At 37.5% G+C, this 20694-nt stretch overlaps 1 protein-coding gene across 1 annotated transcript in view; it reads right to left on the reverse strand.

Annotated features, from left to right (window-relative positions):
• The window catches only part of LOC131694170 (low-density lipoprotein receptor-related protein 6), a 129650-nt gene extending 109352 nt beyond the window's left edge, over nt 1–20298 (reverse strand). Inside the window, exons 1-2 of the mRNA XM_058982648.1 lie at nt 19623–20298; nt 8410–9066 (exon numbers count right to left, since the gene is read on the reverse strand). Of these exons, the coding sequence (XP_058838631.1) occupies nt 8410–8548 (139 nt within the window). The 5' untranslated portion in view covers nt 8549–9066; nt 19623–20298. The remainder of the gene's footprint in view (nt 1–8409; nt 9067–19622) is intronic.
• Nucleotides 20299–20694: the final 396 nt, after the last annotated feature.

The following is a 20694-nucleotide window of genomic DNA, read 5'->3' on the forward strand; positions in this document are numbered from 1 at the left end:
CCTACCACTACGTTGAGTTTTTGAGATAATTTTTCAATTAGAGATTTTTTTACTCGTTTCAAATAAAAATTTTAATTTCCTGGAAAAAATCCGCCATTTATGAGTAAAAACCCCCTTAACTGAAAAATTAAAATTATCTCAAAAACTCAACGTAGCACAATTGCACCTGTTCATACAAAGTTGTGACAAAATTATAAATATTGGTATATGGGTCTAAAAATTGAGGATTTAACTAATTTTAGGTCGCTGAATCCATTTCTGCTTTCATTTTTGAAATTCCATATTTCTATTATTCGGCTACTTTTATGTAAACCCATTTGAAGGTGTTGGTCGTTAAAGGGTCAATATATACGTTAATCACAGTAGCCAATCACATCGGATAGCAGAAATGGTTGTACGAAACTAGTAAAAATCACTAATTTTTCAGTACTATTGTTGTTTAGGCAACCAATTTGTAAGGAGATTTATGAGCTACAGGGCGTCTCCATATGGGTATTTTCAAAAACATAGATATAATAACTTCGGCGCAAAAATGCGCAAGATGAGGCCTAAATATCTTGTAACTACCTTAAATTTTGAGTCAGATTCATGATAAATGACCCATGTGAGACAATCTCAAAAATTGGAAGACGTAAAATGATAAATTACTGATATGACATTGAATTTCTCAATTAATTTTTCTTGGTGCAGAACAGACGTGAATCATTTTTGTGCAAAAGCTGACATCTCTAGTTTAGCATATTCATTCTTTTTTCCAAAGAACTCAAAATAATTCCAATCGGCCGTGCAGTTCGAAAGATATCGCCATTTGAAGTTCTCAGGTACCGTAAACCGGGGTGACTTTGATCATCGGGATGACTTTGGTCACTCGAAACTTTTTTCGTAGATCGCTTATTAAACCAGAATAGTCTACTGAATCATTTTAATTTGAAATGATTTTTACTCTAAACTTATTAAATACTGATTTGTTATACTTTTTGAGTATATTGTTCGATTTTGGGTACAAAAACTACAAAAAACCGAAATTTGACTTCACCTTATTTTTACGAAGCATCGTAAAGTGTCTATTTTTATAAAACAAATAAATCTCACATTTGAGCAGGAGTAATAAAATACAAGCGAGTTTTTATTTTCCTTTAAAGTGGGATGTGCCAAATTTACTTTTAAGAGTTTGCTTATTTTAAATACAATTTTTTGTGAAACTAGTTGGAAATAATTTCAATTTTTTTCATGTTTAAATTCGCAGCATTTTTTATTGTTTAATATTCCAACGTGTTAAAATGAATGAAACTTTTTGTACATTGATAAAGAACCTAAATAAAACAATTTTAGCAGTTTTAAAGGTTCTCAGAATCTTTTATTCTAATTGGACACAAATTATGCGAATTTTGGTTACTCGAATTTTACAGTATATTGAAATGCTTTGTATACTACCAATTAACATCTATTTAACAATGAGTATCTTTCCAGAAACAGTTTAAACAAACATTTGAATGAAAAACATTGACATCAATAACTTAATGTGGATAAACATGTAGGTTATCAAAGCCACCCCGGAATACGAAAACGAACTTAACTTGAAATTATTTTTGGAAAAATAGCTGCAAGCGGACAATTTTAGGGAAAACCATCCAATCTTGTTCTTCATACATCAGTACATGGTTTAAAAACATTAAACTTGAAGAAAATGTTTTGCGTCTAAAAATATGTAATGATTACTTCGAAAAATGTTACCCCGGTTTACGGTACTAACAAATTTATTCAATTGAATTGAACAGAAATCCTCGACATCACTTGCTTCAACGACATGTTAAAAATTCATTTTTCATCCGATTATCGTAAAATTTTGAGATACTTTTATTGAAGCGGAAAGAAAAATAAAATAAATATTTACAAGAGAATTACAAGACATTGATTTTCGGCTTTTATCACTCGTCGTGCCACTGTGCGTAGGATGTATGCAATAAATCGGTTAAGTAGTTTTTGAATGGCAGTTAACACCGCAAATCGTGTTTTTTCAGAGACGTTCAAACTTGAAGCTCCTATTTTATGGAATGATTTTTGTTTGGGTGAAAACACAGTTATTTTCAAGACACTTATCATTTTGCGAGAAAAGAGCGTACGGGGCTATTCGGATCGCCGATTCCATCAACCACCGTTCAGTGGCTTGCACACAATTGCCACACCACGCCTCCAAAATGTAACGAAGGTTTCAAACTAACAATTAGGACCTTTGACCGATTAATACTTTCACGTCCATCCTCCTAAAAAGGCGATTTGCTTAGTTAGGTTCGAATAGCCCCGGGTTCCCTTATTAAATGTTCCAAATATTAAAAATATAAAAAATATCAAGCTTTAAACATCGAACCAACTGAACCAATGATACAAATATTCAAAAGCGCCGAAATATACCAATATCTACAGATTTAAAGATACCAGGATTCAAACAATAAAAGAAATGTACAAAGAATCATAGGGATCATCCATAAATGACGTAGCATTATATGGGGGAGTTTTGTATTTTGTGATGATGTGTGACGACAGTGGGGTAGGGGCTCATGTCATGCTACGTAGCTTTTTTAAAGGGGAATAGAATAGAATTTAAAAAAAAATGCGGGGGGCAGAGTTACCGTCAAGCTACGTAATTACCTGGGGGGGGGGGGGTTGTGGCGAAATGCTACGAGGGGGGTGTTAAAAATCGCTCAAAAAATGCTACGTCATTTATGGATCATCCCATAGATGATTAGATCCAAACATTCCATGTTTCAAAAATCCAAAGTAAAAAAATATTCAGCAGGTTAGAAATTCAAAAAATCCTCAGATCCAAATGTCCAACTATCTAAAGGTTCAATAGTCTAAAGTTTCAAACAATCTAATATGAAAAGATTCAATGATTTAAGCTGTACGCACACGAGGCGACAGAACACACGCCACAAAAAATATTATTCACTATGGATTTTGTTCTACCTATTCCAACGTGGCAACAGCAACAGCGTTGGAGTTCGTCGAATTCGGCAAATGTCTGTGTGTGTGTGTGCGTGTGTATGTATGTATGTGACCAACAAACGCACATCGGTTACTCGGAGATGGCTGAACCTGATTTTATCAAACTCAAATGAAAGATACAACGCTCCCACAGGCTGCTATTGAATTTCATTTAATTCCGACTTCCGGTTGCGAAGTTACGGGTTGAAGAGTGCGGCAACACAGCAAATTCACATTTTTTGCCTCGAATCACTCCGAACATCGTCAAACTAATCCCGGTATGCCGGGCCAATTTTTTTGACTAATGTAGGTTTTCTGTATTTTTAAGGTGTGTAGTTAGGGGTATGCAGTGAGGAATTACCACGCCCCCTCACATCACACATCACCCTTCTTTAAACCCCCCACCGAATAAAATGTCCTAGTTCCTCCAGAATAAACTTTCCTAGTGGGTCTGAAAAACCAGTGAAAAATTTGGTTTGAAATGATTTTGAGTTTGAAACTACTTGGAAATTGAAACTAATTTAAAATTTCTAAACAAGTTGAAAATGTTTGGCGGGGTTCGAAAACCCCCCGAAATCTTCTCCTGGATCCGACGCTGGATTCAAGTGTTTCAGCGTCGACACATAGCATCTCAAGTTCGTGGCTGTCGATCCATTCTATGTACATATTAAACATAACCAGCCATGGAATCGTAATTTGGATAAATGAAAAGCACAATTGCACCACTAGGTGGATTAACACAGGTTTTTATTAAAAAAAAAAAAAATGCTTTATCTGATAGTACAACTTATTAAGAATATTTTCCCAAATTTTGATAGAGATCCGAGTAATAGATCGAAAGTTACAGCGCTTTGAAGCGCGCCTTGCATGTAACTTGAAACATTGACTCGATTTTCTCGAAATAGTTTTTTTTTAAATGAATTTCCGTGTTAACGATTGACGAAAAACTATTCAACCGATTCATTTTCCCCCAATTGGTCGTTTTTGTACCTTAACGATTCGTTTTTATGCATGCATTTTTATTTTGTGAATAAGGAAAAGGATTTTTTGAAAACAATTGTTTGAGTTCAAAACATCGAATTTTTGGAAAAACATTCCCTTGTGCAGAAAAAAAAAACAAAATATTTATTTCATAATTTTTGTGTTTCGGATTCTCCTCGTCAGTAGCTAACAGCTGACTGGGCCGCTAGCCAGACACTAGATCCAAAAAATGACACATAACTTATGTGTACAGTAAATCCGAAACACAAAAAATATGACTTAATTTGAGTTTGGTACCCATGCATAAAAGCAGGGGTTTACCCCAATTTAGATTCTACATTAAAATATTTATTTAACTAATCGTTAAGGTACGAGAAATACTCCTATATTAAAGAAATGTATTCGACTTGTAGGGTCTTAATTGATCTGTTGGACTTATATCGTGATCACCGCAAATCTCTTTAAAAAAAAAGGGATTCGAGGAAAAGTTTATAACACCGCCAATTAACAATATGTTTTAATAAACTAATGATTGTTTTTTCACTGAAAAATGGACGATGAAAAAACTATAACTTTGATGTAATAAAATCAGTACTACATACCATTAAGGCTCAAGTTACCTTTTTAGAGCATGTGTTAGAATTGAACGCTTGGTAGTATGCGTAGTAAAAATTGTGTTCAGCTTTGCCACCGAATTATTCATTTAAACCTTTTCGAAACTCTAAAAGGAGAATATCAGTCAATTTATTAGATCATCACGATTCAAATCATGCAAAACAGCTACTGGAAAAACCATCGGCTTAGCTCAGAGGTGCTGTTGAAAAAGTGGCTGGCAGTTGTGTTGCGTGCCCCGGGACAGTGTGGTGGTATGACGAAAAATCACCGCCACTTTTTCAAAAGCACCATTCCGTTCGGTCAATTGCTTTTCCACCAACTATTTTGCATGATTTGAATCGTGATAATCTAATAAATCGACTGATTTGCTTCTTTTAGAGTTTAATAAATGCTTTATATGGATAAACCGGTGACAAAGTTGAACGTATTTTTTCCAACGCATACTATCAAGGGTTCAATTCGTGTAGAAGCTCACCGAAAGTTCTTTGTACCTTAAAAATTCAAACTTTCTTGAGATCCAAAAAATCCAACGATTCAATGATGTGATGATAAAAAAAATGAAGATCGACAGAAGAAAGCGTTCCAAAATGAACAAATTCAAATACCTAAAGATTGATCCAAATATTTCGTGCTTTGAAAATCCAAAGATCGAAAAATCAAATTTTCCGGGCATTCAAAAATCCAATCCAGCGGTGCACAGTATCGAAAGAACTGAAAGATTCTAATATTCAAACAATAAAAAATCCAAATACTCAACGGTATATAGATCCATACATCCCAAGCTTCTAAGATACAACACTGAGAAGAGTCATAAGTTCAATGTTCCGAAGATCTCAAGATAGAAACATACAATTACGCGTGGAATCCATAATCAAGTTCCACCAATTCAAACGGTAGATGATCCATACATCCCAAGCTCCCAAGATGCAAAGCTTAAAAGTGTCATAAATTCAATGTAGTTCAGGATCCAAATATCCAATTACCAAAGATTCAAACATGAAGAGATTGAAAGATTCATAACTCCGAAGATCAAATAATCCACGATCCAAAAATCCAAAAAAAAAGCAAATATTGAAAGCGAATCCGAAAATCCAATTTAATAACAAGAAATACGAAAGATTAAAAATAATTTAAGATCCAAAAATGAGAAGATTCAAAAATGAGAAGATTCCAGAATGAACGGATCCAAAAACCAAAAAATCCGATATCCATATATGGAAAGTTCTAAGAAACTAAGGGCTTAACGTTTCATAAATCCAAAGATCCCAAAAAAACCAAGATTTAAATATTTGAAACACCCGAAAGATCTTAAAATTTAAAGATTCATTAAGATTAAAGTTTCCAAAATACCAAGCACTAAAGATCCGAAGATGACAATATTACAGAGTTCAAAGGTCCGAAGAACTTAAGATACCAAGACAAAAAGCTTTGCAGATACAGGAATCCAAAAAATTTACATCCTAAGATCTACAGATTTAATGCTTCAAAGATTAGAACAATTCAAAGACCTATCGATTAAACATTCATGCACAAAAATATGGAAAGTTTCAAAAACCCAAAGATGCTAAAATCGTCAAATGAAAGATATATCAAAAATAGTTCCAAAGGTTTAACTGTGTCATTTTTGGTTTAGAATACATCACGTTAAATAAATAATAATTATTCTGGATACAAAATGGCAGCCTTCATTTTTATTCGGTATCTGCTTAATTCGCTTTCCCGAGCATCACACGTATGATCAATCGGAAATATTGATATTTTGTTACTTGATGCACGTAGGTGACTTACGTCGTCTAAGTAAGGTACTGCTCTGGGCTTATAGTTTCAAAGTTTATCCAAGTCATTTTTTTCACTTTTGAAGTTCTTCATCGTACAATTTCATAAATATTTGAATACCCACGTATACAGCATACATGATCGGATGAAATGAACTCTTTCAATAAGGATGTGATATTTTCAGGGATTGTAATTCTCTCTCACTCACGCGAGAAGTAGCTTATCCGATGTCCAACTTTTCCGAGATAAGATGAGTCGCAAAATTCTCCGTCTCCACAAATAGCGTGAGAATGATTTTCCGGATAAAATTTATTTGACTTTTTCCTTCTCACCGGAGAAGGTGATAAAATTTTAATTTCGTGGAAATCAATAAAAGCTTCAAAAAATATACTTAATTACAAAGAAAAGCGGCAAAGAAGTATGATGGACTTGTTTTATCGTGTTTTGGAATAACGACAGCAAAGCAGGGAACGCCAAAAGGATACCGTGATAAACTCATTCACTCATTCTCCGGCTGTTTTATTTATCCAGAGAAATAACACGTTGTATTTATCCGGAGAAGTTGTGTGAGTGCCAATAACTTTTCGTGTGAAAATGTGAGTTTTTATTGTCGCAGTAGCAAACTATCCGGGCGAATTTACTCATATGAGCGATAAATGCAATGCCTGGATATTTTACATTTGAGCGCTTGAAAATTGAATTTAATGGGAATGTTCAGCGTGAAATCCAGACAAAACCATAGCCGACATCGAAGAAAGTCAAAAATTGGAAACACTAGATATGTTCCAGTATCAGGAGAAACTGCAAGTACCTACTCCGGAGAAAATCGTTCCTGTACTCTCTTCCTCTCTTTATTCTTCTTCTGGTAGCAAACCGGAGTAAAAAAGAGCAAGTATTTTTTGTTTCTGTTTGCTCCGGAGTAACTTCCGAGTACTGGAACAAACCTACTGTTCACAATCAGTGTAATTTTTAACTAGCGTCAACCCGGTGCATTACTCAAGTGTCGTAGTTCTGAAGCGACAAAGTCGAAACGCAAACACCTTGACTAATAATAGCTAAGTTATTTCGTATCCGATTTAATTATTCTTAAAAATCCATCTTTTATTTTCGACCACCATTGCATCGGATAAATGATGAATTAAAATTTGAGAGCTCATTGACCACCTTCAAGCCATCCAATCGAGCCGCGAGTTTTCAATTTTAATTGTCATTCTCTTGACATAAAATGTTTTAAAAATAATTTAACGTAGCTTTGAGGGTTGAAATTCAGTTACGTTTATTTATATGTAATAAAATTCAAGCAAAAGCCATTTATGAATTAACAAAGAGAAATACCCGAGGCAACCAAAAAGGGACTCATTAAATGGAATAATTCCAGACACGTTATGCGAACCTTTTGAACCAGTGAAATACGATAAAAAACGTCCCATTTCTCAGCCGATCCAAAGCACCCAAACCCATATCTTCTGCTTTGATTACCAAAAAAAGTACCGTTTCGAAGAAAAGCGCCACTACCATTCCATATCGGTTAATAGCATATTTTAAACGACAAACGTGACTCGAAGTTTGAATGAAACACGCCTGATCGGAATAACTAAATACGACACCACCGCCGGTTTCAGATCCAGACGACTCGACAGACTTTTCAACGAAGGCAGTAAAATATGCTTTTAGTGCTCCCGGCTGCGGACTTTCCACGATTGCTGAGTAGGATCTTATACTTGGTTTTCTTACATACATATACAGTATAAATACGATTCGCTCTTAGTCTGCGTTGAGGTCAAAAAAACACCGATCATTTCCACCTTCTAACATTTTGTTTAATTCGCTGGATTTTGAGCCCCACCATGCAAAGCGTCACCGTGAGGCGTAACGTTCACTGAACGCAATCTTCCTTATCTCATCACCAATATCGAGTATACCATCACGATAAGGGTTGTCCCCTACTAAAGCTATAACTCCAACCACAGCGCAATATTCGGTAGCATCATCATACGAGTGGTAGTCTGGGGTGACCTTCACCGTACAGCTGTCCAGAAAGAGAATACTTACATAAACCATTCTGCAGTAGCCCCACTCCGGTTAACATCAGCCACAGTATCAGGATCCATTGCCGGCCGTTAGCACCGACCGTCGGAAGTCGCATGACAGTTGGTCGCGACAAACGCGATATCTTCGGCCCGTAGGCCATCTCGTCATTCTCGGTACCGCAGCACTGGCCGATAGACGAATAGCAGCATAACAGACGGGATAGTCGTAACAACACAATCGAAAATTTACAACAAAACCTTGAAGAAAACGAAATCTCGAACGGCACCAATTCTAGCGATCTTCTCACAGATCATGTTTCGGAAAATAAAAATCACTATTCCTACGGCGCGGAGTTGAGCCACAATTTGCTTCTATCTCACTCACTTGTCAAGAATGAAATTATTATTATTATTATGGTAACACACTGATTCCAAACACGTCTCCAGCACGAGATCCTAAGCCCGAGTAGAGCAGCAGCGCACCGATACTTGACGATGTTCAGGTTCTTCAAAATTTCCACCAACACACACCGTAACGCCGCGCCGCACACACCACTGGAAACAAATTTCTCTCGCTTGACTGCTGTGGAGACGGTTGCTGCTCTCCGGGCGCGTTGATTGTTGATATGGAGGTTTTCTCACACCATTCCTTCGGTCAGGAACCTGCGTTTATCTGTATCTGCCGAACAGAGTTGGAAAAAGGAGATGTGTGTTAGTGCAGTGTTCAATAAATAAATAACAGAAATAAAACAAGGGGTTTTTCGTTCGGGCGCACAGTGGGATGCCGCCGTTGCGTTGCGGCTTAATCGGAGCTTATACTGAGGAGTTTAAATGGATCATCGTTGTCGGTTTGATCCGTACATACAGGGTATAATTGGTAATTTCCGTCAGTTTTTTTTTAAAGGTTAATGACGCATATTTTTCTTTTAGAGTGTACACAAATGTCAACATAGTGTGCAATTCTTTTTTCCTTTTTTATTTTGAGTATGTTAGTTACATTTTCTTTTTTACATTTTAACGACATTCAATTAGCTGGAGATTACTGGGTAGGAAAAGTTATGAAAATTTAGAGCCATAGTACTCAAGTGAGAGCAAGGATGTGAAGTACACAGATCTTTACTTTTGTCTTCTGCTGATGAGGATCGAGCTTAGGCAGCGTAACTGCGAATCACTCGAGTTCACCAGCATGTCTGTTGGCAAAGACAGACTTGTCTCTCTTTATCGTGAGAACCGACTGTCAGTTCTCACGGTAAAGATTTTTTTTGAATTGTATTCTGAATCACCTTCGACTTCGACAATGAACAATTAAGACAATTCATGTTTTGAAAATATCAAGGAAAATACTAAAACATGGGCATCCATAAGGCTCAATGTAAATGCAAATCTTGAACAGCGTATTTCTACATGCTGTTTTTTGCAAAATAGCGCTCTTATGCTTTAATGGGCAGTATAGATAGGGTATATGAGCCCTTTCAGCCAATCCGAAAGCATTTCTTCATCCCGATCACGCAGTGCATTGTTTCGTACATCTCATCTTTCCTGACTTTTGGACCCCACCCGACACCCACAGCCGACAGTCGCTGTATGTCCAGTCGCATGGTTCTCTCACGCTTGGAACCAGAATTCCATCATTACCACGATATTAGTTCTGGTCTGGCCAAAGGGAATTGGACATGAAACTATATTTTTACCTTTCTCGTATAAATATGCTATTACTCTGAAAACCAACTGTTTAACCAAGGCCCACAGGGCCGAGCCTCATATACCATTCGACTCAGTTCGTCAGGATCTGTGTGTATTTTATAGTATGTTTTAAAAAGCTTCAAAAGCCTGGCATGTAGTGTATTGGCACTGTGTGAGACTCACGACTCACTTTCATGCTAACCACTAAAACACTCCTGACTATGCAAAAATCCAAACTCCTGACTAATTTTCGCCCTACTTCCCCACGGAACTACATCTACATGGGGAGGGGGAGAGTATGGTCATTGTTCTTTCGTCGCACCTCTGCTCACGAGTTTTCTGCATTTATTTCGGAGCCTCACTGGATCTATGAAATGGTTCGACCTTTGAGCCATTCAATTCTCGATTTTTCTCTTGTCTTTCGTCTCCATTCATTACGTCACTATTTGGCTCTCTTCTCAGTGCTCCTGGTTCCGTGAATCATTCAGCTCTCAGCCCTATCACGATCCCTGGCGGTGAACTCACCTTACTCTGAGAGTTCCCCGACGGAGGAATTTCTCCCGATACTGATACCGACTTTCTTGACCCATTTAGCTCCCAGCTTTTTATCGAGATCTTCTCGGATATTATCCGGCGGTGAAACTACTCTATTCCGACTGAGGTCCGCAGGCAACGGAATTTCTCTCAGTACCGAAACCTGTTTCGGGAGCCAATTAGCTCCCATTTTTGTCGCGATATAGTTGAATAGTCAACGACGGTGAATATACCCTACTGTGGATTCTCTGGCTGTAGATTTCTCTCGATACCGACGTTCGTTTCCATGAGCCGTTTAGCTCCCCGCTTCGTCCCGATCTACTCGCGCTAATCCCGGTGATGGATCTAGCCTACTCCCGAGCCGGTAGTCAATCGCCGGTAGTGTCACATAGAAGCTCACCTCTATGCTCACCCGCTTTCTATGCACTTAAGTCGACAATCGGGATGAGTCGATGGGTTCACCTTCCTTTCTCTGCGTTGTCCCACTTTTGCTACCACTAACCCAACGAGTCTGCTTTAAACAGTCTCCTTGCATTTCGTACATCCCGACGGTGGTAGCATTCCACGTCCTCAACCAGATGCAGATGGGGGTCATCCCGGCAATTACGCATACTACCTTCTTAGATACCGTTATGTACGCGCTCGTAACACGAACAGCCATTAGGCGAAACGTGCTTGTCAATTTCGTCTTGTTCCGCTTTGAGTTTAGCGCGGCAGCACAGGCCGGTACTCTATACCTAAGTATTGAGGATGAAACACCCGCCAGGAGGCGTCTCGTGTTTCATGGCATATAGACCGGCTCCTCCAATGTCCGACATGATCCTTGCGAATGCGTTAGTTATCCTCGCAGTCTTCTCACATAGACATAGTCGACACGGCTGTTGTAATTTAACCGATCGTCGACCATCACACCCAACTTCTTCAGCACAAGCATCGATGGGATTGAGTATCCCCCGATGCTGATCACGACACGCTGGATTTTTTGCGGTTACAGCACTACCTTCGTCTTGTGGTTAGCCAGCTGCAACTTGACGTCAGCCATCCAGGTTTCCACGATGCCTCTTGTCTCTGCCGTCAACATCTCCACCTCCTCAAGTGTCTCGCCAGTTATCGTCAGGGACAACGTCATCCGCAAAGCCGACAATCTCAACTCCCCTGGGCAGTTCCAGTGTTAACACTCCGTTGTACATTATATTCCAGAGCGTTGGGCCAGGTATGGAATCCTAAGCTACTTCCGCCGTGATCCTAATTGACCTCTGTCCAATGTTCGTTTCGTAGACAAGCACTCGGTTCTGAAAGAAATATTTCGGAACCTTGTACAGATAGTCCGGAACCCGCATCCTGTGCAATGCTACTGCTATCGCCACCCAGCTGGCACTGTTGAACGCGTTCTTCACGTCTATCGTTACCACGGCGCTGTAGCGTTTACCCCTCCTCTTCTGCTTGGATGAATTCTCAGCGCTCGCGATAACTGTGCGGATGGCGTCCCCCGAATAGAAATGTACAGTAACAAAATCATGATTTTCACTGTGACAGTACAGTAATTTTACAACAATTTACAGTAAGTTTTAGTGTTATGCTACAATACAAAAACAATAAAGTGTAACGTTTTTACAGTAAATTTAAATGCAAAATAGACTTTTACAGTGAAAAAGGGGGGTGGTTATGTATCTTAACATTAAAAAAATCAATTTTTCCCCATACATTTTTTTCCCGAAAACAGTAAAATTTAATGTAAATGCACTGTATCAGTTTTTTGCTGAACAGTGAAGTTTATTGTTACATGAAATTTTATTGTAAATCTACTGTGAGAACTTGGCATCGAACAATGTTGAAACAGTAATAACTATAATATTTATTGTTTTATGATTGTTTGTAGGGTAAATGCTATTGTAAAATTCTATCCGGGCCACTATCGAGATCCCTTTCCGGAACCCGAACTGCCTCTGCGATAGTCCGTTCTCACTTTCAGCGAAGTCCGTTAGCCTGTTGAGGATGAACCTTTCCAGAAGTTTACCAAGAGTATCCAGCAGGCACCGGTACGATGATGGATCTCCTAGTAGCTTCCCTGCTTTTGGCAGCAACGCCAGCTTCTTGAAATTCCATCTATCCGGGATGTAGCCTTCGTCTGGGCTATTCTGTAAGACCATACTGAACACGTCCGGAAACGCCAGAATCGCGGTCTTCAGTGCCACGTTGGGGTTACCGTCCGGACCGGGAACATTCTTCGTTTTCAGCCCTTTTGCCATTAGAGGGAGCTCGTCGTTGGAGAATCGATTGTCACCTGTATTTCCACCGTCTGCATCAACGTACGGTGTAGGTGGCCATGTGGCTGGGTCGTGCTTCGGGAAGACCCCTCCACGATAATCAACATATTCAGTCACATTCAGTGTGTCCAAATTCATACTATAAAGAAATATCATTTTCGAGTTTATGTCAATGTATAAAACATCCATTGACAGTTTTCTTTCAAGAACAGTAACTGTGGAGCAGACTCGGACATCTATTGTATTAAAAAAGCAAATACAGGATTGTTACGGAAGACGACAAAATAAAAACGAGCCAAATCCGCGCGAGATTTCGGGCGGATCTCAAACCGAATACACCTTCAAAATTGGCAGTTTTTTATTTGAAAATTTTATGAAAGTTTTCACGTATTGTACTCCTGAATCATTTCTCAATAGACTAATCAAATGGTGGTTATTTTAAAATATTCCGAGATTTTGGAGTTATTTGGAAATATTACAACCCAACATATTTTTGATAAAAGGTTGTAATAGTTGTATTAACGAATGTGATGTGGATTGAAGCTGATACCCGTTTGACTTTGCTGTCGTAATTGAGAATGCAAATCGCATTCATTACAAAAAGCGATCCGTCATAATGCAGAATAAGACTAATTAACAAAAATAATATGCGCTCCGATATATGGGCTATGCAAATTTTTATTGCCGTCTGCTAACCGCAGCATCTGACCGTGCATGCACATGCTTCTCATTCGACTAACGAACGCTGAATGTAGTACTTAGCACAAAAATGAATGTGGGACTTATATAACTTATCAACATTCGATTAGGTCTTTTAGATGCATCACATTGATGTCTCTTCCTGAAATTGGCTATCAAATTTCGGGTTATTCGCGTCACTTCCGAAAGATTTGTGTTATTCATAGAAGTCATACATACTTCGAAATTTTATATAAAATTGGTGGACACGTTCAGCAACTGATTAGTGCAAATAGAAAGTATTTCTTTTCAGTACAATTAATGTTACTTACGTTCAATAACTTTCTTTTCTGTTTCTTCGGAAATTTTTGAAAGGGGCCTCTTCATTGGAATTTAATTTGTAGTCACGACAAAAGAAAATGAAAAACTTGGATCAGATTCTCCAAAACTTACTAGTAATGGTTGCATTCATTTTAATAAATGCATTCTCGTGATTCTCGTGAACGCAGTTGACTACATACACCTGGAGCACATCTTTTAACAACTTTCGCTTATGAGTTTAGTGGTTGTCAACAACTGTAACTTTAGTTGTTGTATTCCGATCTTGATGTAATTTCGAATTTTTAAGTATGTTCATAGAAAAGTGCAAAGCAAGCCTCGGAATGGAACCGTCTATGATCCATTGCGTTCGAAGGTCATTCGGATATAAAAGGAATGCTAATCGTTGTACTCTGCGGTGAAAACATCTTCGAGAAGGTTGCAAATATTGCCGAGCACGACCCATACAAAGTTTCAAGCAGCAAACAATGGCTAGAATCCAGGTCCGTAAGCTGTGCGACCAGGTGATGACGAATCTCAATGGATGCGTTTCGATTAACGATAAAAGCTATGCGATAGCCGATTTTATGCGAATTCCGTGGCTAAATTTTTTGGCAAGTAAGTTCGCAAAAAAATTATGATTTGGCAAGGGATCTATTCCTGTGAAAAGAAAGCGAGCGTTCTCATTAAGTTCTATGATGGTCCGTTACCTCCGTTACGTTTTGGGCAGACTTAATTCATGCCAGCTTCCATTACATCAAAGACATGCTACAATAATACGAGACTGGAGTCCAGTTTATTCAAAAATAGCAGAATCCATATTATCCCCAGTTTCGTGCAATTGCAAAGTTTTGGCCGATGATGAAGCGGCAACTGAAAATTTAGAGTAGTTTCCAGTGACATTGGTCGGTTGAAGTATTGGCGGGATCAGCAGAGACTGAAGAAAGAGTACCCGGATTAGGAACTACATCCTCAGAAAAGTTCCTAGATTTCTTCGAAATAACGATGAATGGTTTGTTTCAATTATTTTCGCAAAATAAAATTGTATTACCTTTGTTTCATCCTTAAAATATAGCATTTATTGTTGTGTGCAGAGGTCAAAAACTTCTTTTTCATGAACAGACATATGGACAATATGCCTACTATGAAAAAAACCTGCTTGTCGTGAAAACGAGCGCCAATTACAAACTATGGATGGTTGCAATGAAAATCGATGTCTTCCAGCCACGACTGCAGATTCCCTACCAGATCAGCAACTTACTGGCAAAATTATCCGCCAAAAAACAAATTTATATTTCTTTGAAACACTTCAGCGACTCCTGGCAACATAAAAGTTTTGCGCTGTAAGCTGCTTGATATCTAATTTGACACACGTTTCATCGTCCATAAGGATTCGTTATCCGCTTGATCTGGTCCGTATCTGGTCATACAGCTTTCCGGCCTGCATTTTGGCCGTACGTACTGTTTTGCTTTGTGATCCTGCTCTGAAACCTTTCCGAACACGCATATTTCGAACTGCACAGCACATAGTTTGTTGACCACAGTCACCTTCGATCCTCTGATTACACCTTCCGTAAAATGTTTTAGAACTGCACAAACGATGGTTTCAGCAATTTTAAATTTCTTTGCGATCCTTGTACCCGATCATGTCGTGATTTTATTACTTTTGGTCAGAAAGAGTTCGTTCCTTTTCCATTTGTATGGCAATTCGAGAAAACACCAACCATGTTAAAAGTTTGTACAGAATTTCAAGATAAAGACTTTGAACGGATTAAGCTTCTACAACCGACTGCTAGGATCATTGCACGGATCAAAAAAATCGTGAGGGGTCCAAAATTTGGATTTTAAAACGAAATTTGCACAATTCGTAATACGTAATAACCTTATTTAATAATTGTATTGTATTGTTGGACAAATTTGATTCGGAATGATTTTGAGTTTGAAGCTAATATAAAATTGAAACTAATTTGAAATTTCTCAACAAGTAAAAAAATTTCGGAGACATTTAACATCATCATTCAAATAATTCAAATTTTTAGTCTTGAAGAGTTACATAATTTGTTCCTTGACATGATACACTTATCTTTTCTTGTTTTCATGTGTTTGGGTTATTGAACTTGGATATTTTTATCTCACATTCACTTATACTAGCTCTTATTGAAAAAGTATGGCACTTATTGTAGCTTTTCATATTTTTATTCAAAAGCCAGGAAAATTTTGCGTAGAAAAAGGTATAAATACCTTCCAGTTAAGTGTATTTAGTATTCTTTTAGAAGTTAATTAGTTTAAGGTTAGTGTTATTATTAGCATTTTCGTTATTTTCTTAAAATAGTAAATAAGAAACAGGACCATTATTATCATGAAATTAATGCATCTCAGCAAGTTCTACAATTCTTTCTTTGGCTCCATTCAATTATCTCTTTTAGCTTCGAAGCAAAATCATTTTTATCACCTCGTTTCATATACAAAAACAACGATTTCGAACCCACTACATTTGTGACGAGGTCATGCTGCGTTAACTATTAAATTGCAGCGAAATGAAAAGCGCTAGGGATAAAGTGTCAAATAACAAGTTGTAGAGGATATTAAGGGGTACCAAATGAACTATAGTGACGATAAATTTAGTTGATTAATAATTAGAATAATTACAAAACTCCCCAAAAACGCTAATTTTGAGTTATTTTACTAGTAAAAAGTCATTTAGTACACTTAACTAAAAGATATCTGTACATACATAGAAAGGAAATTCTCTCAACTTTCCAATGAAACCCTGGTAATAACGATATAAAGTATATTTTTTATATTAAAGTCTTTTAAGCACTTGTATGTCGATTACAGGAAAAAATTAGAAGTGAAATTACAAGGAAACGAGAAGAGATAGAAATATCATGTTGAAGAACAAATTATAAATCGTCCTCAAACCCATCTTTTGGATAATAGATATTGCTATAATCATAATTCATTATTTTGAGAAAATTAACAAAAAAATATTCAAAAACACCAACTTTGAGCTACTTTACAAGTAAAAGGTAATTAAAACTAATTAACAGAAAGATATGAGAACACCATTCAATAGAAAATTTTCTCACCTTTCCAATGGAACTAAAAGATTTGAAATACGAGGTATATTTTTCGAGTTGGAGGTATTTCAAGAAAAATAAGTTTTTTACGCAAAAAGTTCAATGACTCTGTAACGGTTGAGATTTGATGGTATGTGCAGAACGATTTTTTTCTCCAAATATGACAGGTAATCACCCTTCGAGAGATTCTTAATCATGAACCAAACACCCTGTATATTGCCATATTATACGTACGTATTCACCCTAAATAGTTCTAAAACGGCATAACGCAATCTCAAATTAATTTTCTGAACTGTCGATAATTGAATTTGCGCCAAATCCGCGTGATGTGTCAAATCGAGAACACAACGCGCCGAATTCGCGAAATTTACGCGACCGTAACATCCCTGAAAATATGTTTGAACGTTAAACTTCCTCTATGGGTCCAAAATTGGTTGGTTGCCTCGCATATTGATACTATTCAACGCAGTATTGTGCAACCGTTGTTACTGATGTTAGAGAACGAAGTTTTTTGGTACACCACCGCCGACATCGATACTTTTGACCGGTACCTATATTTTAAATTTGTTCGTATGAAAAACCTTGAAATTTATAAAAAAGTTTTGATTTGTTAGTACACTGAGAAAATTTGAAACAAAACCAAGGATGTTAAAATGGATGTTCCTCCTAGGCATAAATAAAGAAAATTTTAAATTTTAGGAATAGCTTGAAAAATTTAAATTTTACTTAACTTGCATCTATAAGATATCAACATTATACTCCTAAATGATTTACTCGAATTTGACTTAGTTCATTATCTAGAGGCCATCAAACTTGCCGTTGTGATGTAATTTCTATTGAATTACAAAATGTATTTTTAATCGGTCGTGGTTTTTGGTAAGAGATATACCAAATCTTATATCAACAACCCCGTAAAAATATAAAGGACGTTGGGTGCTGCTACTGGAATATTAAAATTAACACCTAACATAACGATTATCATAGAAAATGGATATCACAGTCATACCTCGTGTTAATGGTTTGTCCAAATGTTTGATTTCATATGGAAATGTATATTTTCGGCCCTAATTTCATCCGCAAAAGTGCTTAAGTTTTTATGCCATAAAAGCGATATTTTCGAGTATTAATTCAAAGCTACTACGATACGTTTGTTATCCCATATGTGTCAAGTTCTGCTATCTGCAATTAACATTCACACAAAAAATTGAGCCGACGCGTGCTTCAATTTTTCAATAGGGAAAATACATACACCTAAACGTCGTTGCCTAAACGCTTACAAATTTATACGAAGTTTTTGGTAAAATTACAATTTCTGTATTCAACAGTTGAAAAAATATATTTAAACCATTTTGATCCGCAGCTAATCAGCTGTTATCAAATAAAAACAAACAATACAAAACAGCCCAACCAAAACAATAATCTTACATCAGATTAAGGTTAAAACGGGGTAACGCGTTAAGACGCATACAGATAGCATCGGCACTGACGTATTTAGCTTCAGACTGTGCTTGATTCTTTTCATCAACATCGGTATGACATTCCATTGTTCGTATTAGAAAGCAACCCATGGATGGACAGATTTTTTCAAACCTAGCCCCGAAGCTGTGACTGGGGAAGTTAGCGCTCCAAGTATTCTTATTTTTCTCGAAAATATGGCTATCCTAAGACTCAACGCTGTCTCAGAAATCGTAGACTCGTTAATATCAATAAAGAAACTCCACGGATCCCATGTTTCAACAATAAAGATTATTCAAGCTAGAGACTTTTAAAATCTCTTTTCAACACATAAATACCCTACTCCTACCAATCAAAATTGCATCGATTAGTTCCAGAATTCTACCAGATTATCAACCTTGAAGATATACTAATTCTCGGCAGGCTACAGAAAAACAGTGGTGATTGTTAATTAGGAAATTAGGATATAGGAAAACATAACAGATTTCGTGAAAAACGAGTTCAAAATTTGGATCGCAGTATCCTTTACGTTATAATTCGAAATTGATTTTTGCCTTAAATCATGCTTATTATAACATATTTCAAATCTGGCAAAAGTTAAATGTAGCTTAAGAAATTCTTTATCCAGTTCTATTGTTATCTCATTTTCTAAGATTTTGCGACTTAGTCCGGTGTGACTTAACACCGACCACTTACGTTTCTAAGATTAAGCAAAAATGCTCAGGATATTAAAAAATAGACATAATCAGAAATCAAACCTAGGACTTTTTGTTGATGTCTAACGGGAGCAGATTTTTAGATTTATGAAATAGGAGATTGAATTGAAAAAAAAAATGAAATAGGAGATTGAATTGAAAAAGAAGCAACACTTTTTCGGCCAAATGCCCTGCATTTTAGCCATCCTTGAGGATCGCTTATTTCATTCATTCTTTGGTCTTTGCACTCGTTGGACATTACCAAAATAATTTCAATAAAGGAATGGATTCTAACGATAGAATCCAAATAATGAAAAATATAGACATCTAACATGCTCCATGCGAGCATCAGCAGTATATATGTGAGTATGAGAATTGATGCTGCGTTCATCCCTCCTAAATCTTTCTTCCGGACACCCCGCACTGCAAAACTAGGCCTAGGTATAGCATCCAACAGCGTCGTTCTGCGAACCGTTTTCTAACATAGCTCACATAAATTAGATAAAACACAGAACAGAATTTTACCTTCTTCCAGCCGGGATCGTTCCTTAGCCAGCAGTCGTCAGTATCCCACTGTGCGTCGAAGGTTCTTTTCCATAGAAATATAATAAAAAAAAGAAGTCACACACCAACAAACGACAGAATTCCTTGAAAACAGAGCACTGGATTCTCCGCCGAAGGTTTCCTTACTTTGGCGACTTCATCAAACAATAAACAGTATTTACAGAACACATTTTCACCGCAACCCAACTCTACATCCAAAAGTCGTTTAGTTTTCTTGCGATTTTCCCTGATTTTTAGCTCACGTTACAATACCCGAACTGGCTGCCATCACGTCACACATATGTACGGTTTCCGTCAGCTACGCCTGACCAGATTTTCTATACTCAGCCAGCTCAGTCTGGATTTGGAGGCACTTTGCTACGTATTTACGTTCCACCACATCAGCTCACAAACACCACGGCAAGCGTCTTATATCGGCTTGGAGCACGCACCGCAAACAGCTTATTTTTCTTATTATTATTTTACTTTCTGGTGCACACACCACACCAACTCGGCTCTCTATTATAATACCCACGAAGCACACAATCGAAAAACAACACTTGAAACCGTCGGCCAAAGAAGATGAGAAGCATAAACGAAGGACCGCGCGGAGCAACAACGAACATGCGTGCGACTAGCAGCACAGCTCGAACCCAACTTAGCCCAAAGTGGTTTTATGTTCTTTTTCCTTCGACCATCATCATCGCCTCACCAGGCTGTTCTCTTTCTCTCTTTCTGCCCATTGACGGCGCCGAATTTCACTCTCTCGATTTTACTTCACCAACACAACGAACGGTTGCAGTTGTAAACACTTTACGCGTAGTTTGTTTACAGGTACCGTACGCCGAAATCGCTTCGTAGACACTCGTCTGGTCTTGCTACGGTATTTTCATTCCTGTGTATGGATGAGAACGAATGCATGAACTAGAAAGTTCATTTCATTCTTCTCGGAAGTGCGTTGGATGAAGTTCGCTTGGTCAATATGAAAGGTGGTGGCATAATATAAAAAGATCATTTCTCGACAAACATATGATTACGGCCTAAAAGCCAACTG

Source organism: Topomyia yanbarensis, chromosome 3 (genome assembly GCF_030247195.1).
Source record: "Topomyia yanbarensis strain Yona2022 chromosome 3, ASM3024719v1, whole genome shotgun sequence".
Classification (NCBI taxonomy): Eukaryota; Metazoa; Arthropoda; class Insecta; order Diptera; family Culicidae; genus Topomyia; species Topomyia yanbarensis.